At 33.1% G+C, this 18,131-nt stretch overlaps 4 protein-coding genes and 1 long non-coding RNA gene across 9 annotated transcripts; 2 read left to right on the forward strand and 3 right to left on the reverse strand.

The window, feature by feature from the left end:
- Nucleotides 1-1,507: 1,507 nt before the first annotated feature.
- Nucleotides 1,508-2,425, forward strand: LOC149094721 (uncharacterized). Its single transcript, XR_016198372.1, has 4 exons — nucleotides 1,508-1,750; nucleotides 1,811-1,909; nucleotides 1,968-2,033; nucleotides 2,154-2,425. It is a non-coding gene; the product is annotated as an uncharacterized LOC149094721 (long non-coding RNA).
- Nucleotides 2,426-3,464: 1,039 nt separating this feature from the next.
- Nucleotides 3,465-5,187, reverse strand: LOC112538548 (cytochrome P450 2J6-like). Its single transcript, XM_025160217.2, has one exon. The coding sequence runs from the start codon at nucleotides 4,993-4,995 to the stop codon at nucleotides 3,496-3,498; it is 1,500 nt and encodes a 499-aa protein (XP_025015985.2). The 5' UTR covers nucleotides 4,996-5,187; the 3' UTR covers nucleotides 3,465-3,495.
- Nucleotides 5,188-5,588: 401 nt separating this feature from the next.
- LOC107372119 (cytochrome P450 2J6) lies at nucleotides 5,589-7,375 on the reverse strand. Its single transcript, XM_015940281.3, has one exon. It carries the CDS (start codon nucleotides 7,253-7,255, stop codon nucleotides 5,756-5,758), a length of 1,500 nt encoding a protein of 499 aa, XP_015795767.2. The 5' UTR covers nucleotides 7,256-7,375; the 3' UTR covers nucleotides 5,589-5,755.
- Nucleotides 7,376-7,652: 277 nt separating this feature from the next.
- LOC149094722 (cytochrome P450 2J4-like) lies at nucleotides 7,653-11,415 on the reverse strand. Its single transcript, XM_089265846.1, has one exon. It carries the CDS (start codon nucleotides 9,244-9,246, stop codon nucleotides 7,744-7,746), a length of 1,503 nt encoding a protein of 500 aa, XP_089121972.1. The 5' UTR covers nucleotides 9,247-11,415; the 3' UTR covers nucleotides 7,653-7,743.
- A 273-nt stretch (nucleotides 11,416-11,688) lies between these two features.
- On the forward strand, nucleotides 11,689-17,308 carry LOC107372114 (uncharacterized). 5 transcript variants are annotated; one of them, XM_015940274.3, is made up of 4 exons: nucleotides 11,689-11,852; nucleotides 12,033-12,292; nucleotides 13,778-13,873; nucleotides 14,214-17,308. In XM_015940274.3, exon 4 carries the CDS (start codon nucleotides 14,330-14,332, stop codon nucleotides 16,889-16,891), a length of 2,562 nt encoding a protein of 853 aa, XP_015795760.2. In that variant the 5' UTR covers nucleotides 11,689-11,852; nucleotides 12,033-12,292; nucleotides 13,778-13,873; nucleotides 14,214-14,329; the 3' UTR covers nucleotides 16,892-17,308. The 5 variants fall into 5 exon arrangements, with proteins under 5 accessions (XP_015795760.2, XP_015795761.2, XP_089121970.1 ...); XM_015940275.3 differs by having other exon boundaries at nucleotides 13,778-13,869; XM_089265844.1 differs by lacking the exon at nucleotides 13,778-13,873.
- Nucleotides 17,309-18,131: the final 823 nt, after the last annotated feature.

Genomic DNA, 18,131 nt, shown 5'->3' on the forward strand with positions numbered 1-18,131 from the left:
AAATTGTTACCTTAACAACGGATTATATTGAACTAGAAGCTAGTTTTATCAACTTTTGTATGGTAAAATGCTGATTTATCTAGACACAACTAGATCAAACAAGAATAAATTATCCTGTTTGTCGTTATTACTCACAATCAAGCTCTGAAAACTAAGTTTTGCCAATGATACGCATTTAAATCAATAAGATTAAATGTTTTATCGAGATCTACATTGCTTTTACAATTAATTTATAGTCTTATCAATTAAGATGTTTAACTTTAATCAATTGCTGGGTGAAATTCAATTTTTTTCGGAACGTAGCACAGCGAAGCGAAGATTTTTACTCAGCTATGGCATTTTACAATGCAATTTTTGCTTGCTTGAAAACACGTTCACAGGCGAAATTGCTTTGCAAAATGGCTTGAAAATTAGTATGGAATGTGTAAGAAAATCTTGGATGTTTTCAAGGTCATCGGAGGTCATTTGTCGGGTTTCGACCTTTAAAAGTCGTTTACAGGTTATTGAATGTATTATTGATTAAATATTTGCAATGCATTTTCGTCTTTTCGCCAAGAATTATTGTTATGCAGAATATGCTTATATAGCTCAAAACGCTCAAAAAGTTATAAAAACTCCTGAAAATGAATATTATGAAATATGCGCGTCGAATTAACTAGAAACTGTGATATATGGCAATTTACTACATCACTAATGGTCCGATTACCGCTCCGTTTGTAGGGACAGCAAGACTGAGTCCATTCGTGAAAGTTTTATGATCATTGATTTCCAGTAAAATCGAGTTCAAAGTTTAAACTTGTTACGCCCTTTGAACTATTGTGGGATAATATCTCACCATAAAACTCATTTTCTGGCGTATCATTCAATGTCCGATCGGAATATACATTTATTAAGAATGTAGTTTTCTGTCTATGTATTAGAGATCACTTTGGTTTACGGAAAACTTACCGACTTTAAGCTAGAACTGTCTAACTTAGAATGAGCTGAAATTCATTTTTTTATCGATGAACTTATTGCTTATTCACACTTTTATCGATCTAAGTCGCTACTTATCTATAGTTTCCATGATTTTGATGCATAGTCTTTGAACTTGAGCCTAATATTTCAAGAATGAAAACGTACACAGCCACACTCTTGGAACAATAATTTTATTTCACTATACACTACAATATTGCAAAATATGGAGTGATAAAAACCACAAAAACGCGTTATTGCTTTGTAATGGATGCCATAGAAAAATCAAATATTGCATATATAAAGATGAGTAGCAATTGATTGCACAAAAATTTTAGAAGCATACTTTTTTACTATTCTGCAACATGAAAGCTATCATAAACACATTCATCTTTCAATATACATTTATTGCTTATTCAAAAGATAAATAATTTGTTGTTCATTTTGACTGTAAATTCACGACAGAGCTTTTTAAGGTTCTGTCAAGGACAAATTCTATTCACCAGTTTCATTCATGAAATTCATGACATATGAAACGATAAAACAAAATAAAAACAAACATTACTAATTAATTTTGTTTTTGATCATTGACACTCTCATTGAATTTTTACATATGTCATGGCAAATTATTTGTTCAATCTGGTTTGTGTTTAGTATAAAAGCGATTAATTTCAATGAGACATAATCAATTATAACTCATAAAAGTGAAAACAGACGAGATAAAAAATTGCTATGGCATCTTTCATTTTATTCATCGCTATTATCACCATGTCTTATTCTGTGTCGCACTCGCAGGGTAAGCTTTCAATATTGTATTATTTTTTGACATTTTGTAATCCTGTACCTTTCACAACAGTTGGAAATCCAGATGGCCCTCAAAGCCCTATTGCTCCTCGAATGGAGTCTCTGGATGGTAACGAAACTCACCCCATACGGATTCCAAGACAAGCTTCAGGTTAGTAGATATCTATGAAAACATTGATATTATAGCCCTTTTCTTTTCATTTCAATAGTGCCTCAACTCATTGATGGACAAAATAAATCTCCAATCAATCTAATTCCCAGTGGACAACCGAAAAGTAAGCAATAAATAAATTCAAATTTATGCAAATTGATTCATGGGCCTTTTCTGAAAACATTTTTTATACTAATTTATTTACGTTTTCATGTTTACTTTGCATATATTTGCTCTCCGTCAGTTAATCAAGTAGAAGACGATAATCCACTTAAAATTATGTTTATAACGGACGCCCCTAAGCAAAAATAAGTATGCGAATTGCTATTAACAAGCGGAATCGCGGCAGCTATTAGATACCTATGGTAATCTCAAACAGAAGGGATTGTGACTTATGAATGTTAGTTTTCTTTTGTTCATTGCACAAAACTGGTCGAGATTTGTTTGCAACACAATTTCATCTTACGAAAATCTTTGACTTCGCATAAAAAATAAATAAATAAATCATTTTTTGAACATTTTGAATCGACTTAACTTACGCGCTAAGGGTGAGGCTAAACGTGAGGGTGCAACCTTGGCTTCGATGAATCTGTTTCTGTATTTGGCTTCAATTTTGCAAAAATTTCCGATTTTCAGCTATAGAAGGAGAGAAAATAAGAACTTATTGGACGAAGTTAACTACGTTTTTCTTGTGAAAAAAACAGTGAAGCTCACAAATTTTTTTTCTGTTGAAAGAAAATCAAAAAATGTTTACCTAACATTCTTTTGGCCAGAATCTTTCATTGGCTTCAAATTCCATTGAAATAATTACTCATTTTATTTATATACTTTGTAATTAAAATTTCATCTCGTTTCATCGAATAGTTGTGGAAAAATCACTCGAAAATCTCACAGACTAATCGAAATTATGCATTATCAGAAAACTCGAAAACAGAATAAGTCGCTGATTGAGTTGTGGCAGCTACGTGAGATATTATTCGTAACACTCAATTCACTCAACTCGCTAAAATCAACTTCTTTATCTTTTAACCATATTTCAGAGAGTCAATAAAATAAACAATCTCTTCTTTCATCTCATCTTTGAGAGCACACTTCCCATGGTCTAGAAAGAAGTATACGAAGTCAATAAAAACTTTAGTTTGAGATTTATTCATCCAGTTAACAATCAGGAGCTTTTAGTAAAATGAAATATTATATTAAAAAATTCAATGTTGAATGTGGACCTCTTTCTGCATTTCCCTGGCTTTTCAATAAAATAATAAATTTCTTTTTATTTTAATTCGGCCTTATTGACTATTTTTCTCGAACTAACTAATTATAAGTGTGTTAATTGTCATTTTCTTTGCTTTTTGATAAGCATTCTTTTGATTCAGACATCTAATTTGTTGGATCGAATGTTTTGACATTTTTCGCTGCATATTATTTTTGGAGATTGACAGAATTGTTAACAGTGAAACGCATTTGAGAGTTATTGATTTGAGTTGAATTTCGCTGTACATTTTGATCATGCACTTTTCTGGTGCAAAAATATCAAATTTTACTCAAAATTCTTAAGTTTAATTGCAAATTGAATAATTCTTAATTCATTACGTTCTTTTACAAACAAGCTCAACTGGTTTCTTTGGCGATATGGTGAACATGAATTTCGATTCCAAAGATATTTTTTCTCCCTCTGGAGCTAGGATTCGAAATTTTTGTAGAATCGACACAAGATAAAGGAAAAGTTCCATCCATGACAAACTTTCCCCAGGACAAACCCTTTTACCAGCACTGAATGGAAAGAAATTAAATGACTTGACAACCTTAGAACCATCTTCATTGAGAAATCGTTCTGGTTTGAAAGAATCTGGATCGTCCCAAAGATTTGGATCTCGATGGACTGACCAAAAGTTCATTACGACAAAAGCGTCCTTTGGTATTATGTAACCTGCAATGTGTGTTTCTCGAGTCGCTCTTCTGTATACATTAAGAGCAACTATTGACGAAAGTCTGAGCGATTCATACAAAAAGGCCATTGTGTAAGGCATTTGTTGTCTGTCGGCATATTCAGGTTCACGTTCAGACCCAATTGTTTCTTTAATCTCATCTTGAATTCGCTGCTGACATTCAGGATATAAAACTAGATACAACATTATCCACTTAAGAGTAGCTGCTATTGTGTCTGAGCCTGCAGCATAAAAGTCAGCAACATTTCTGCGTAAAGTTTCCAGGTTGAAAGAATAATTGTTTTCGCTTTTCTGTTTATTTATTGCTTCCAAGTAGCCATCAATATAATCATTGATTTCACGAGAATCACCTTTTTCGAGGGGCTCCTTTACTTCGGTGGTTACTTTATCTTCGAGTTGCATTTGATTTTGTACCATTTTCTTGTAATTAGGAGACAAAAAACTTAAGGAAGAAATGAAGTTATAAAATGATGGAAGAAAAGTAAGTCCATAGAAATAATGGAAATTTTGATTTACTTTCTTTAAACTGTTGGCCATTTCAATTGCAAATGGATCCTCATAGTCATACCGATGACCGAACAAAATGATTGAGACCACATTTGCAACACTAAGGTGAATCAAATCATCGAAGTTAAACTTTTTACCTTCAAATGAATCAACTTTTCGAGTGAAAAAGTTTATTTCTTCTTTAATTTTCTCTTCTAATTTACTTTTACCAAGACCAACATTACGAAATATTGTTAGAGCAACTCGTCGCTGTTGACGCCAGACTTCACCTGACATTTCAACCAATGAAGGTATCTTGGTCATTCCAGGAGTAAAGAAGTCCTTTGGACGATCAAGTATTTGTTCATTTACAAGAGCTTCTTTCATTGGTTCAGTTCCATTGATCACAACCACATCGAACTGGCCACATTTAAAGCTGAATACTGGTCCATACTTCTTAGCGAGTTCAGTCATCTGAATATAAGCATCTTTCTTGATGAATGGCAAGTAACCCACAAAAGGTAAACCCCATGGACCAGGAGGAAGTTTACGAAGTCGATTAATAAAGTTGAACAGATACTTGATCAACCAAACGGTTAAACAACCACAAAAAATGTTGAATAAAGTTGGGTTTACATTGAAACCGAACAGCATTTTGTAATCCAGATTTGCTGGATTGATTAACTATGCAATTGAATTTCTTGTTCAATCAACAAAATCACTATTAGTTCTGACTTCATCAAAAGTTGTAAACACGAAAGTCAGTTCATTTATTGTGTTACTGCTTCATAATAACAAAAAGCTCTGTTAATATGAAGTATCGTTAGTGATACTCAATTGGTTTGCTACCAAAGAAGTCGCAATATCTTCAATCTTTAGACTAATTAAGGTGCTAATCTTTATTACCTTATAAACTTCCCGATCAAAATCCAAAATTAACTTTGCTTTGTAAAGTCATCTGCACAGTAAAACGATACTTTTGAAAGTATAAAAGAAAAGGCTTTAACACTGGACTTATGAGAATCTTTAACTTTTTGCTTAGCGAGTAAAGTTGTTGATCGAGTTTAAATTGAGCCATAAATCTATGTAACATTTTACAAGTAGCTCTTGTGATCTAATTACATCGAATCTCAGTTTGATAAAAAGTTATTCAATCGTTAACTGATCACTTAAATGTTCAACGTTCAAAACACTGTTTCAAGGTTTTTATTGATTGTAATACTTTCTTCAACTATTGTAACATAAACTGAATGAACAAAAATAAATTTTAATAACAAAGAATTCAAAGTACATCAATAATGCATCCAAAAAATAGTAGTGGTTCAGTGTCACTGCACTTATGAAATGCGAATGCTAAATGAAATTTGAGGCCAATAGAAGATTCTGAGCCAGGACATCGTTTGATGAACATTTGTTAGTTTTCCTTCAAAGTGTGAAAATTAAGTTTCACTGGTTTTTTCACCATTCTAAGGAAAGCATATTTTGCTTCGTCGTATATTTCATCTCCTTCTGCCGCTGAAACTTGAAAATTTTGTACAATTGAAACCAAATAAAGAAACAACTCTATCAAAGCCAAGGTTGCACCGGGACATATCCGTTTGCCCCCACTAAATGGCATCAAATAGGGTGACTTAATTACTTTCTGTCCATCTTCACTCATGAATCTGCCTGGTTTGAATGAATGAGGGTCATTCCATAGATTTGGATCACGATGAACTGCCCAAAAGTTGAGAATAACTATTGTATCTTTAGGTATGGAATAGCTCATTACTTTCGTGTCTTGAGCAGCGCGTCTATGAACATTAAGGGGAACAATTGTTGCCATTCGTAGAGATTCATAGATGAAAGCCATTGTAAAAGGCATCGAAGCTCTGTCTGCATAATCAGGTTGTCGTTCGAATCCAATAGTTTGCTTAATTTCATCTCTTATTTTTTGTTGATACTCAGGATAAGTAACCAAATATAACATCATGAAGTTCAATACATGCGTTGTTGTGTCTGACCCAGCCGCATAAAAATCGGACGTATTCCTTCGCAATGTGTTGATATTAAAACTCGTATTGGGATCCTTTTGCTTATCCATTTCTTGCAAGAAGCCATCGATGTAATCTTCAATTTCATGAGTTGTTTGTTTTTCTCTATGTTTAGCAACTTCTTTTGTGACTTTCTTTTCTAGTTCCTTTTGGTTGCTCGTCATTTTTCTGAGGTCAGAGCTGAAATGGGCAGCTAAAGAAACAAAAACAAGCATAACAGGCATAAACATGAATTTACTGAAGTATGGCACATTTTCAATGACTTGTTTCATATTTCGTCTCATTTCACTTCCAATTGGATCATTATATTCAAACCGATGTCCAAACAAGAGAATTGAGATATTATTGGAGACACTTGTTTTAATTTCATCGCCGAAATCGACTTCATTGCCATGAGCTGATTTTAAAGAGTCGATAAAATAACCAATCTCTTCTTTGATCTTTTCTTCGAGTGTACTTTTCCCAAGACCAACATTACGAAGTATTGTTAGAGCAACTCGTCTCTGTTGTCTCCAAGGTTCACCCGACATTTCAATTAATGAAGGATCACGTTTTAATCCAGGAACATATGTTGATGCCGGACGAGCCAATAAATGATCGTTCTTTAAAGCCTCTTCAATGGCTTTTACCTCGTTGATCACAATCACATCAAATTGACCACATTTGAAACTGAAAACTGGTCCATACTTTTCAGCCAATTCAGTCATTTGAATATAACTGTCTTTTTTGATGAATGGCAAATAACCCACAAAAGGTAAGCCCCATGGACCAGGAGGAAGTTTACGAAGTCGCTGAATAAAGTTGAACAAATGCTTGATCAACCAAACAGTTAAAAAAGCACAAAAAATCTTGAATAAAGTTGGATTTACGTTGAGAAACATGTTGAGATGTGAAGCGCTTACAACTCATTAGAATCAAGTAAACACTTCAATGTTCATTTATCCTTTATATCTTTGTATTGAATGTAATATCAAGCATCTCTTGTCCTCAAAAGTGATAATAACATCGATTAAGATTGCTGTTCAGCAAAACGATATCTCTGTATAATAGAGCAAATAAGAACAATAGTTTTTCACTCGATTATTCATTTTATATAAAGGTATCTTGGTAAGGCATGGATCCGAAAAGATTCTTAAAATACAAACAAGACAGCGTCAAACTGATAGCTACACAAATGCATTGCTTTTTTACACGCTTTACATCGCTCAGCCAATGACAAAACCTTTTCTGCACTTAATGAATTTCAATGAGTCTACGCGATTTCGTTACAAAACTGAATGAATAAAACAAAATTTTATTAACAAAGGTTGTAATATATCAATGTGATTGCACTTATTTTAAAGCCAAGAGGTTTCTTTTTAAACATTTGTTAGTTTTCGTTTAAAGTGTGGAAGTTGAGTTTCACAGGGTTTTTCACTGTTCTAAGAAACAGATATTTTGATTCGTCAGATATTTTAGTTCTTTTTGGAACTGAAACCTGAAAATTTTGTACAATTGAGACCAAATAAAGAAACAACTCTATCAAAGCCAAAGTTGCACCTGGACAGATCCTTTTGCCTCCACTAAATGGCATCAAATAGGGTGATTTTACTACTGTTGTCCCATCCTCACTGAGGAATCTTTCTGGTTTGAATGAATGAGGATCATTCCATAGTTTTGGATCACGATGAACAGCCCAGAAGTTGAAAATAACTATTGTATCTTTGGGTATAGAATAGTGCATTACTTTCGTGTCTTGAGCAGCGCGTCTATGGACATTAAGAGGAACGATTGTTGACATTCTTAGAGATTCATAGATGAACGCCATTGTAAAAGGCATTGAAGTTCTGTCTGCATAATCTGGTTGTCGTTCGAAGCCAATAATTTGCTTAATTTCATCTCGAATTTTTTGTTGACAGTCAGGATGAGTAATCAAATATAGCATCATGAAGTTCAATACATGTGTTGTAGTGTCTGAGCCAGCTGCGTAAAAATCAGCAGCATTTCTTCGCAATGTGTTCATGTTAAAGCTCGATTTTGAATCTTGGTGCTTATCCATTTCTTGCAAGAAGCCATCGATATAATCTTCAATTTCATGTATTGCTTTCTTTTCTCTATGTTTATCAACTTCTATTGTGACTTTGTCTTCTAAATCCTTCTGATTGCTGGTCACTTTTTGCTGATCAGAACTGAAATGAGCAGCCAAGGAAACTAAAAAACTTAGCGAAGTCGTAAATATGAATTTAGTGAAGTAATCAACATTATCACTAACTTGCTTCATGTTGTGTCTCAGTTCAATTCCTAAAGGATCATTGTATTCAAATCGATGTCCAAACATAAGGATTGAGATATTATTTGCAACACTCAATCCATTCACTTCACTAAAATCAACTTCTTTACTCGATGCTGATTTTAGAGATTCAATAAAGAAACCAATCTCTTCTTTGATCTTTCCTTCAAGCGTACTTTTCCCAAGGCCAACATTACGAAGTATTGTTAGAGCAACTCGTCTTTGCTGCCTCCAAGTTTCACCCGACATTTCAAATATTGAGTGATCTTGTCCAGGAATGAAGGTTGTATTCGGACGAGCCAATAAATGGTCATTCTTGAAAGCTTCTTCAATGGCTTTCCCATCATTAATCACAACCACATCAAACTTGCCACCTTTAAAGCTGAATACTGGTCCATACTTTTTACCCAATTCAGTCATTTGAATATAAGCATCTTTCTTGATGAATGGCAAATAACCAACAATGGGTAGACCCCATGGACCAGGAGGAAGTTTACGAAGTCGATTAATAAAGTTGATCAAATGCTTGATCAACCAAACAGTTGTGCAAGTGCAAAATATGTTGAATAAAGTTGGGTTTACGTTGAAATGATCGAGAAACATTTTGACTCACTTACTTCATACAAATAACCAGAATCAAGTAAACACTACAATGTTTCCTGCACTACACTTCATCCTTTATATCTTCAGAGTTATCAAAAGTATCTTGAGTTCAAAAATTATAAAACATCTCTAATTTACTATAATATGGTTCGACTATAAGCGACTGACGAAAAATGTCGGTCGCTTGATGCATCGCAACAAATGAGTTCAGTTGTACTTGACTGTTTTACACTGGGTTTATCCGTTTTCATTATCTTTACCTAATTTTATCATCATTTCAACTAATTTTAAATTATTATAAAAATATAACAATAATCTTTGTTTCGTCACAATTTTCTTTCATCTAAGCCCTTGTATTTGATTAGAAGTGATTTGATCAGTAAAAAATATTTCAAATCAAGATAATTCTGAGTTCATTTATGATGCACTTGCTTTCCATCATTATATCTGATATCTAAATAATAGCAAAACAAATAACAAAATCATCGATTACTCAGCACTTGATACGCAGCACTTATAAGGTGCGATTCATTGCCAGGGAAAACGAGTAAAGTCGAAAAATTCCGATCAGAAAAAATTGATACAGAACAATCTTAATTTAACGTTCCAATCGTAACATCTCTTACAATATTGAACATTAGTCTAGATCGTGTTATTGATATTAATTTTTTCATGAGATAATTATATTGATGAAATTTTATTTAAACCATTGAATGATCTGATTGAAATGAGTCAAAACCAAAAGTCTTATTGTACTTCGGTTTTTGAATGATTGAGGCAAATCACTAGGACTGTTAAATAATTGAATTGAATTTTACCCTTAATTTCAAGCATTGATAATAACGTGTTTCCTGATTCCAAGTGATGAATAAATTGAACAAATTGTAATCCATCAAAATTGATGGCTAAACAATCAATTTAACCTTTAAAAATCATTTATTTAGTTTTGTCTTTAAAATATTTATAAGTTGTACTTTTTTTAGGTTCATTTAAATGGTTAAATTTAATTTAAATTGTTGCTTATATCTTATTTCACATTGAATTGATTCAACGTTATAAACGTTATTTAGCAAATGAAGGTAAACTGATGAGGTTAATGTTGAACGGAAAAGATTCAATTGCTTCTCGAGTTGAGTTGAGATCAATTTTAGGTCAGAATCTGTTTGTTTTATAAATAGAGGTAAATGTAAAAAGGTTAAATATATAAAGGTAAACAAATGAACAGGTAGGTAAAGGAGAGATGAAAATGTGAAAATAATAAATACATATTTAAATGTATTCAGTTAAGTGATTAAATTTGAAGAGGAAACAATATTTTTGTACTTTATTTTATTCCTTCTTGCTGTTTAACCATTTCTTTTGCTTGCTTCAACCTTTATTCATACTTGTAATCATTACCATTATACTGTTATTTGTTTATTAATAATGATATGATTATCATGATAATAACTCTGAAACTGGTCATCATTGATCATGAATTAGCTTTTAAACTTGATCTAAAATGGTTGGGAAAAGGTAAAAAAAATAGTTAACCAGACATTTTTAACCGGATTTGATTGATAGTTTGTTGAACATTTTCAGGTTCATTTGAAGGTCCTTCAGTTAACTGTTATAAAACTGCTTTTACCCAAACAACCAGAATGGTTAATAAGTGCTAAATTTTTTCGTCTTTCAATTTAGCATTCATAATTGTTTACTGGTGAGGGAGGTTGATTAACTGATTAGAGTCAGTTACAATTTAGCAAAGATCAAGGTAAATCCGTCTCAATGGCAAATAAACGTAGGTGGCTAGTTTTGACCAAAATATTAACATCTTTTGACAATTTTAAACACATAACACTGAATTAGTTGAGTCCAAATTGAGACTTAATTTGTAAGTTCGTTGTTTGCTAATTCCGTTTTTAAAAAGGTTGAGTTTAATCTTGATTATTACCACACATGACAAAGCTTTATTTGACCATTACAATCAAATAATGAGATTAATGTGCCAAGTTGAACTTGCCATTATTGAAATATTAAATTTGCTTATCAACAGTAATTGATTAATTTAAGTATTGTACACTACTGAAAGGTCAAGTATTAACACGAACACTTTTAATTATTAATAATAACAATAACACTTTTGTTGATTGAAGTTGATGAAATCAAAGCCGACCGAACTTTCCTTTGCTGTTGCTTAGCAATGTACAGCTGATTCTTAATTATTAATGTTTAACAATGAAATTACTTAATAACTTGTATTTAGTCGATTCAATAAACTCAGACAGACTATATTGGCTATTTAATTGAGTTTCAGAATATTATTGAGTATAAATTGTTTTTAAAATCAAAAGAATTGTCAAAAGACAAAACTCCATTCAAAATTAGCGCTTCAGTCAGTGAATGGCATTCACTTGACGCACATTGAATGGGAAAAAGGCGCCTGAATTGAAATTGTTGTTTACTTTGATTTTTTTGTCTTTCCATCTCTTGTTAACTGTACCTTTCTTTATGAGACGAAAAGTGAAAAATAAGGTTGATCAACATTTTTTTATCGTGTTTTAAGTTTTAGCCGAAAAGTGACTGGAAATTGGTTTATAAAAAAAAGGTGAAGGTAATAAGGTGGGGTAAGTATTAATATATCAATAATGAAAAAAAAGATAAATTGGCCTTGATTGTTTATTCATGAATCGGGTTTTATCTTTCATCTATTGGCTTTTTTGTTGTACTAATAATGACTTTTATTATAATTATTATATTATTATTTTCTAATTGTTGCTATTGTTGCTATTAATTCTTCATTTTAGGTTGATTTAACTTGCTCTAATTAATAAACTGGTAGGAATTGTTTCTCAAAGGAATCGATGACCCTGTTTATGGATAGAAGCCAGACAAAGGATTACATTGTTTCCACTCTTTACCTGCTGCTAATGATAAATGGTTGGATTCTGTACAAAGACTACTCTGGAACTTTTGGGAATCCAACTGACTTTTCAAAGGATTCCACAGACATACATCCATGTATATCCATCACTGTTTATTAAATAGTGGTTAAAGAGGTTTAGCGGTTAGTTTAGCTTCTGTACTCTCTGGACTTTAAGATAAATTATTTGGTTCGTTAACTTTATCTCGTTCATAATGTTCTGTGTCAGAAATTTCCACATGAGATTAAGTAAAGCGTGATCAAAATCATGGTAACTTTAGTGTCAGAAACAAATGTAGAAATGTATTTTTCTAAATACCGAGTTTTCAGAAAGCTCATTTGCTATTTAAGATGAAGTTTTTAGGAAAGGATTTAGTATTAGCAAAATAAATATCAGAAACTCCATACAGCTGAATTCACTTTATGTTTTCCACTCTATACTTTCATTGATTATCTTGTTGTTATTACTTTAACTTTGATACACATTAACCATCATCATGATAATCATGCAAAGTATTCTGTTTATTTTCTTTATCACTTAAACCATGCAGCAAAAGCTTCATGTAAACTGGTTCAATCCGTTTTTTTTATTTTATGATTTAATTTACTATTTTAATTTTAAGACTAAAATATCTACATCATAACAAAACCCGAAAAGCGTTAGTAATTAAGGGATAAAAGCATCATTGAAATTACTATCAATATTAAGTCATGTTGAATAATAATATAATTTATTTGATTGGATTGTCACTAAAAAGCAAAAACTAGTTGAAAATGGGAAAATATTTTTATTGGAAACACTTATTGTCGTTACTTCTCTCTTTTTTTGTTTAAAGATTCAAATTGAACAACATTTTGGACTATCTGTGATTAATAATAGATGGTAATTGAAATTGTTTACAGTGAATAAAAGGAACCCAAAAAACAACCAGATTAACCAGAAAAGATATTTAATAGACAGGTAGAAAAAGTGCGAAAGAGAGGGAGAAAAAGAAAGAACTAGTTCCTCTTGTTTTAGGAATTGAAGAGGTTAGAAAAGGTAAAATAGCGCAAACGAGCAAAAGAAGCTACAGAAGAACAAGAAGAACAAGAAGATGGTGATGATGAAGAAGAAGCAGAAGATAGTACAGAAAGAGGAACCTGGACTAGGTAGGAAGAAGGTAAAGGGAGGGATTTTGATCTGGTAAAGAGAGAAAAGGAGAGAAGAGAGAGAGAGAAGAAAAGATTATTGAGTTTTTTAGGAAAAGTAGCCAACTCGGCAAAAGTTATTGAGTCTAATAGCATTAGTCGCAATTGAAACAATTTCTATACGAATATAAATACTTTATTAACTGGTTCTTTGGTTTGTCCGATTTGTCATTTGGCAACTTTGGGTTTCCACCTTTGACTCATTTTACCACAGACATTATAAGGTTAACTCATGAGTTAACCTCAAGTTTACATCTTTTCATTGTGAATATTTTCTTATTTGACATTTCTTTTTTGCTTCTTTACTCTTTTTCCTGATTCAACGACTTCTGTGTTTTTGTTGTGACCTTTCCTCTCTCTTGTTTTTTTTGTGATGATTAACTGATTAACTGTTCTTGTTTTCTTACTACTTGTTACAATGACGTTAAATTTTGATTATAGTGGTCAACATCAAATGACCTGGAAATGTTTACCAAGTGATTATCAATTTTGAATTCTTACATTTTTGTACTGCTGTTTTGTTTTCATCTATTGTAAGTAAGTATCATTATCACTTCAATCAGAATTTTCATTTTCCCTGTAAAACACTTTCAATGTCCAGTCATATCAATTTTTCATCTGTTTGCCTCAATCGTGAAAGTTTAATAATTTAAAAGATATCATTTTCCTCATGAAGTCATCATTCTTCAATCATTTGTTTCAAGATTAGTATTGAGTTAGGGAAAAATTTTAGGTACATGTTAATTGATGACTGGTACTGTTGTTGTTTTATACTTTCTGTCTATGAGTGATTTATTTTGACTTACAGTTTGTAAGGTATTTTTGCTCAATCTAACCCAAATATATTTTAATGTTTCATTTTTTGTTGATCCTCCAGATTTACCTGTGAAAGGATAATTGGTAATTTCGTTGTTGGTAGCTCATAATCTAGAAGTATCTGTCATATTTTATTACACTTTAAGTACCAAGATAGACTGAGAAACCGTTTTAAAAATGGGTAAAGAGCGCAGCTCAAATGATGGTACTACTCCAATTTGTCGATGTCGTGTAATGTACTTAGGCTCATCTGTTCCCCATGCAACGAAAGATGGTCTTCAAGGTATCCAAGAGCCTTTGCGTGATTTATATCCTGAAAGTGGCCTTGTTGATTATGGGTCAGCAGGCATTGATTCATGGATAAGTGTGTGGTCCAATGGGATTTTAATTGAAAATGTTGACGATTCAGGACGTGAGGTGAAAAGATTTTTCCCAATTGAATCTTTACACTATTGTGCAGCAGTTCGATATGTTGTTATACCTTCAATTTCAGGCCATAATAATACTAATGGAATAATTCCCAATACAGTGACATCACCAACAGTTAACTCATCTCAACAGCCAGCTACCACATCATCATCTTCCGGTAATTCAACCGGAATAACATCATCCAATAATATCAATAATCACGTAAACTCATCAACCTTAAATAATGGTGATGGTGATAAAAATTATGATAAAGTCGCCAAATTTCTTCCTCTTGATAGTCCATTTCTTCGAGGTGCTGATAATGGTCATCCACCTTTATTTGCATGCATTTTACGTCGTACAACCGGCATTAAAGTTCTTGAGTGTCACGCATTTATTTGTAAACGTGAGCCAGCAGCTAATGCCTTAGTTCGCTGTTGTTTCCATGCTTATGCTGATTCAATGTATGCCAAACAAATAGAGGAAAATCCTTACTCTCACATTGGATCTGGTGTGGGTGGTGCCGGAGGTGGAAGTCATTTGACCTCTAAAAAGTCTAGGTCTGTTTCGGCTTTAGACACAGTCGATAAATCAGACAATAACTGGAACGACTCTCAACCAACGCACTTATCTCGTGATCTGTTAGAAGATTTACCGCCACCTCCACCTCCTCATCATGGTTTAGGAACAAATGGCCATATTAATCACCATCCGGCTCCTTCTGAAATTGGTGCCGGTTCTACGGTTAGTCAATCACCAGATGAAGATAATTATAAAATAACTTGGCCTCCCGGAGGCCCACCACCCTTATCAAGTGGACATTATATTAGGGAAGGTCCTATCAATACCATGAGACCTGGTCTTGTTAAACCTCGTCCCATGATAATTCATATGGGTCCACCACCTCCAGGAGGAGGAGGTGGACAACCGATCCATCCAGCCATGTTAGCCGGTAATCATCATCCTCCACCACCATTTGGTATACCAATTGCTCTTAGTGATCACCCACATGCCGATAAAATTCTCAAACATTCTTTGAAAAAGAAGAAAAAGAAATCTAAATCTAAAATGATTTTAAATGGAAGTAGTTTACTCATTGGACCTGGTCCAGGTCCTTTTCCGGTTCCAGTTAATTTTGTTCAAGTGCCACAAATGTCACCTCAGGGATCTGGTCATCATCATCTTATGCATCATCCACCACCTCCACCATCACACCAACAACATCATCCTCATAACACTATTTATGGACCTTTACCCGGACCACCAACAGGTGCTCCTCCTCCTCCTCCCGGTTCAACAGCATATTCAGTGAGAACACGATTAAGGCGAGGACATTCCTCTGGTGGACCAGCACCCGGTGAATATCCTTTAATGTTTGCTGGTCCCGGAGAGGAACCAATATACATACCACCAATGAGACCATTAACACCATTAAGTAACTATCATGGTCACCATCATTCAATGCATCACCAGCAACATCACTCACATCACCCTCATCATCCCCACCACCAACAAACAGAATCTCATTATGTTTCATATCCAGTTACTTATGGAACTACACCAAGACGAGACAAGTACCGAAGTAAAGATAAAATCAATGGAAATAGTCGATCAGTTATAGGTAATAGTAGCGGACCTAATGGCGGTGGAAACGGTGGTGGAACCACAGGAGAAGAGACTGAAAGAGATTCATCACCATCAGCAGTTGGATTATATAAGAGAAAGGGTCATCTCAATGAGCGTGCCTTTTCTTACTCAATTAGACAAGAACATCGATCAAGATCAAATAGTGTGGCTAATTTAACAATTGACGATTCTCCAGGCAGACCAATTGCCAATGGCTCTGGAGGATCTGGTTCATCTGGAGGAGAGAGGGGAGATGATGAACATCTTCACAATTATCATCATCATTCTCATCACCATTCTAATCGCCATTCACATCACCATGATTCTAGACACGGCTCATCTTCTGCTTTCGGTGAAAGAGAGAGGGAACGATCATCAGCTCATTCCTCTGGTAATTTTGATCGACACGGGACAACAAACGGTGGACACTATAATGGATCAAGAGATAGTTTTATTGATTACCGGGAAGTTGGCCGAGGAAATGAGATGTCATCTTTATCAGCATCAATGGCTAATTTAAATTTTAATGGACACACAAGTATGGAATCAAAAAATGTCCCTAAAACAGCAAGTATCAAGAGAAGCTCTAAACAACGAAATAGCCTTGGAAGTAAAGGAATGCCAATAGCACCACCTTTACCTCCACCATCATCTCATGCGATGAATGGTAAATCAATGGACGCTAAATCCATGAGGAAATTGTGATAAACGAAAAAAAAATAAGTTAAACCTTAAAATTGAACAAAACACTTCGCTTGGACCAACGATAGAACCAGTTTGTTGCTGATGATCAACAAAAGATGGATAGTTTTATTAGTAAACCAGCAAACTGATAGCGATCAAGAGAAGCAACTCACAAAACTATTATCGGAAATTATTTGCAATTAAAAGCTGTCAAAAATTAATACTTACCTGTTGAAAGTTATCATTTAAATGAGATTGTATTTTTTTTATATCTTTAATATAATTATTTTTATTTTTTATAATCATTTCCAAGTAATATTATGAGTATTTTGAACTACTTATTATTAATGATTAAGCATTTATAATTAATTATTTTTCATCTTGTCTTGATTGATTATTGATTTGAATTATAATTGACCACTATTTTATAACCATTTAGACGACGAGTTTTCTTATTTAATTGTAAACCAATCAACTTGCAAAGTAACCGTTGAAGCATTGAAATTGGTTGAAACAAAAAGCAGCTCAACAACAAAATTAACATTTTACTAGTCATAAGAGGTTCAAGATTAACAGCAATTAATTTAGATTCGTAACAATTCAATTGATTAACTGACACGTTTTAAGACTTTATTTTTAATTGCTTCCAGCACAACTGTAAGATTGAAATTAAACAATGAAATAAAAACAAATCATGATTATCAAATCATTCCTTGTGTCCCAATTGATACAAAAAAAAGTATATAAATGATGACCATCGATTAACTTTGATTGCTTAGCGTTTCTCAGATCGTGGTTAAACTGACCAATTAGTTAACAACCCTAATGAGCCAACAATTGGGAACAATCAATGACCAAATTAAAGTGATAAGTAAAGAGAAGAGGGGAAAAAATGAATTTCAAAATTGAGTTAACATTTACTTTTACGTAAACCTTTCTATTAATATTACATGAATAATTTTTTCAACATTATCAGAATTGGACTTTTGTTTTCAGGTAAATTGTTGATAAAATAATGAAATGGTTAAAACGTGAATGCCAAATGATATAAAGAAAGAGGCGATTAAATGAAATTCACTGTCACTTTAACTTTTTTTTCAATTTATTCAAATATTAATTAGCTAACCTAGTCCGTAGTAACATCATCAAGCAACAGATGAATGACCTCTTCGAGGTATAATTTTGATAACTTATTAAGATGATTATGATGATGATCATCTTCAAGAATGTGTGACCCGGAATAAAGGCGGAACAATAAAGA

This window comes from Tetranychus urticae, chromosome 1, assembly GCF_039701765.1.
Source record: "Tetranychus urticae isolate SD_2017Ah chromosome 1, NJAU_TeUrti_SD_1.0, whole genome shotgun sequence".
NCBI lineage: Eukaryota > Metazoa > Arthropoda > Arachnida > Trombidiformes > Tetranychidae > Tetranychus > Tetranychus urticae.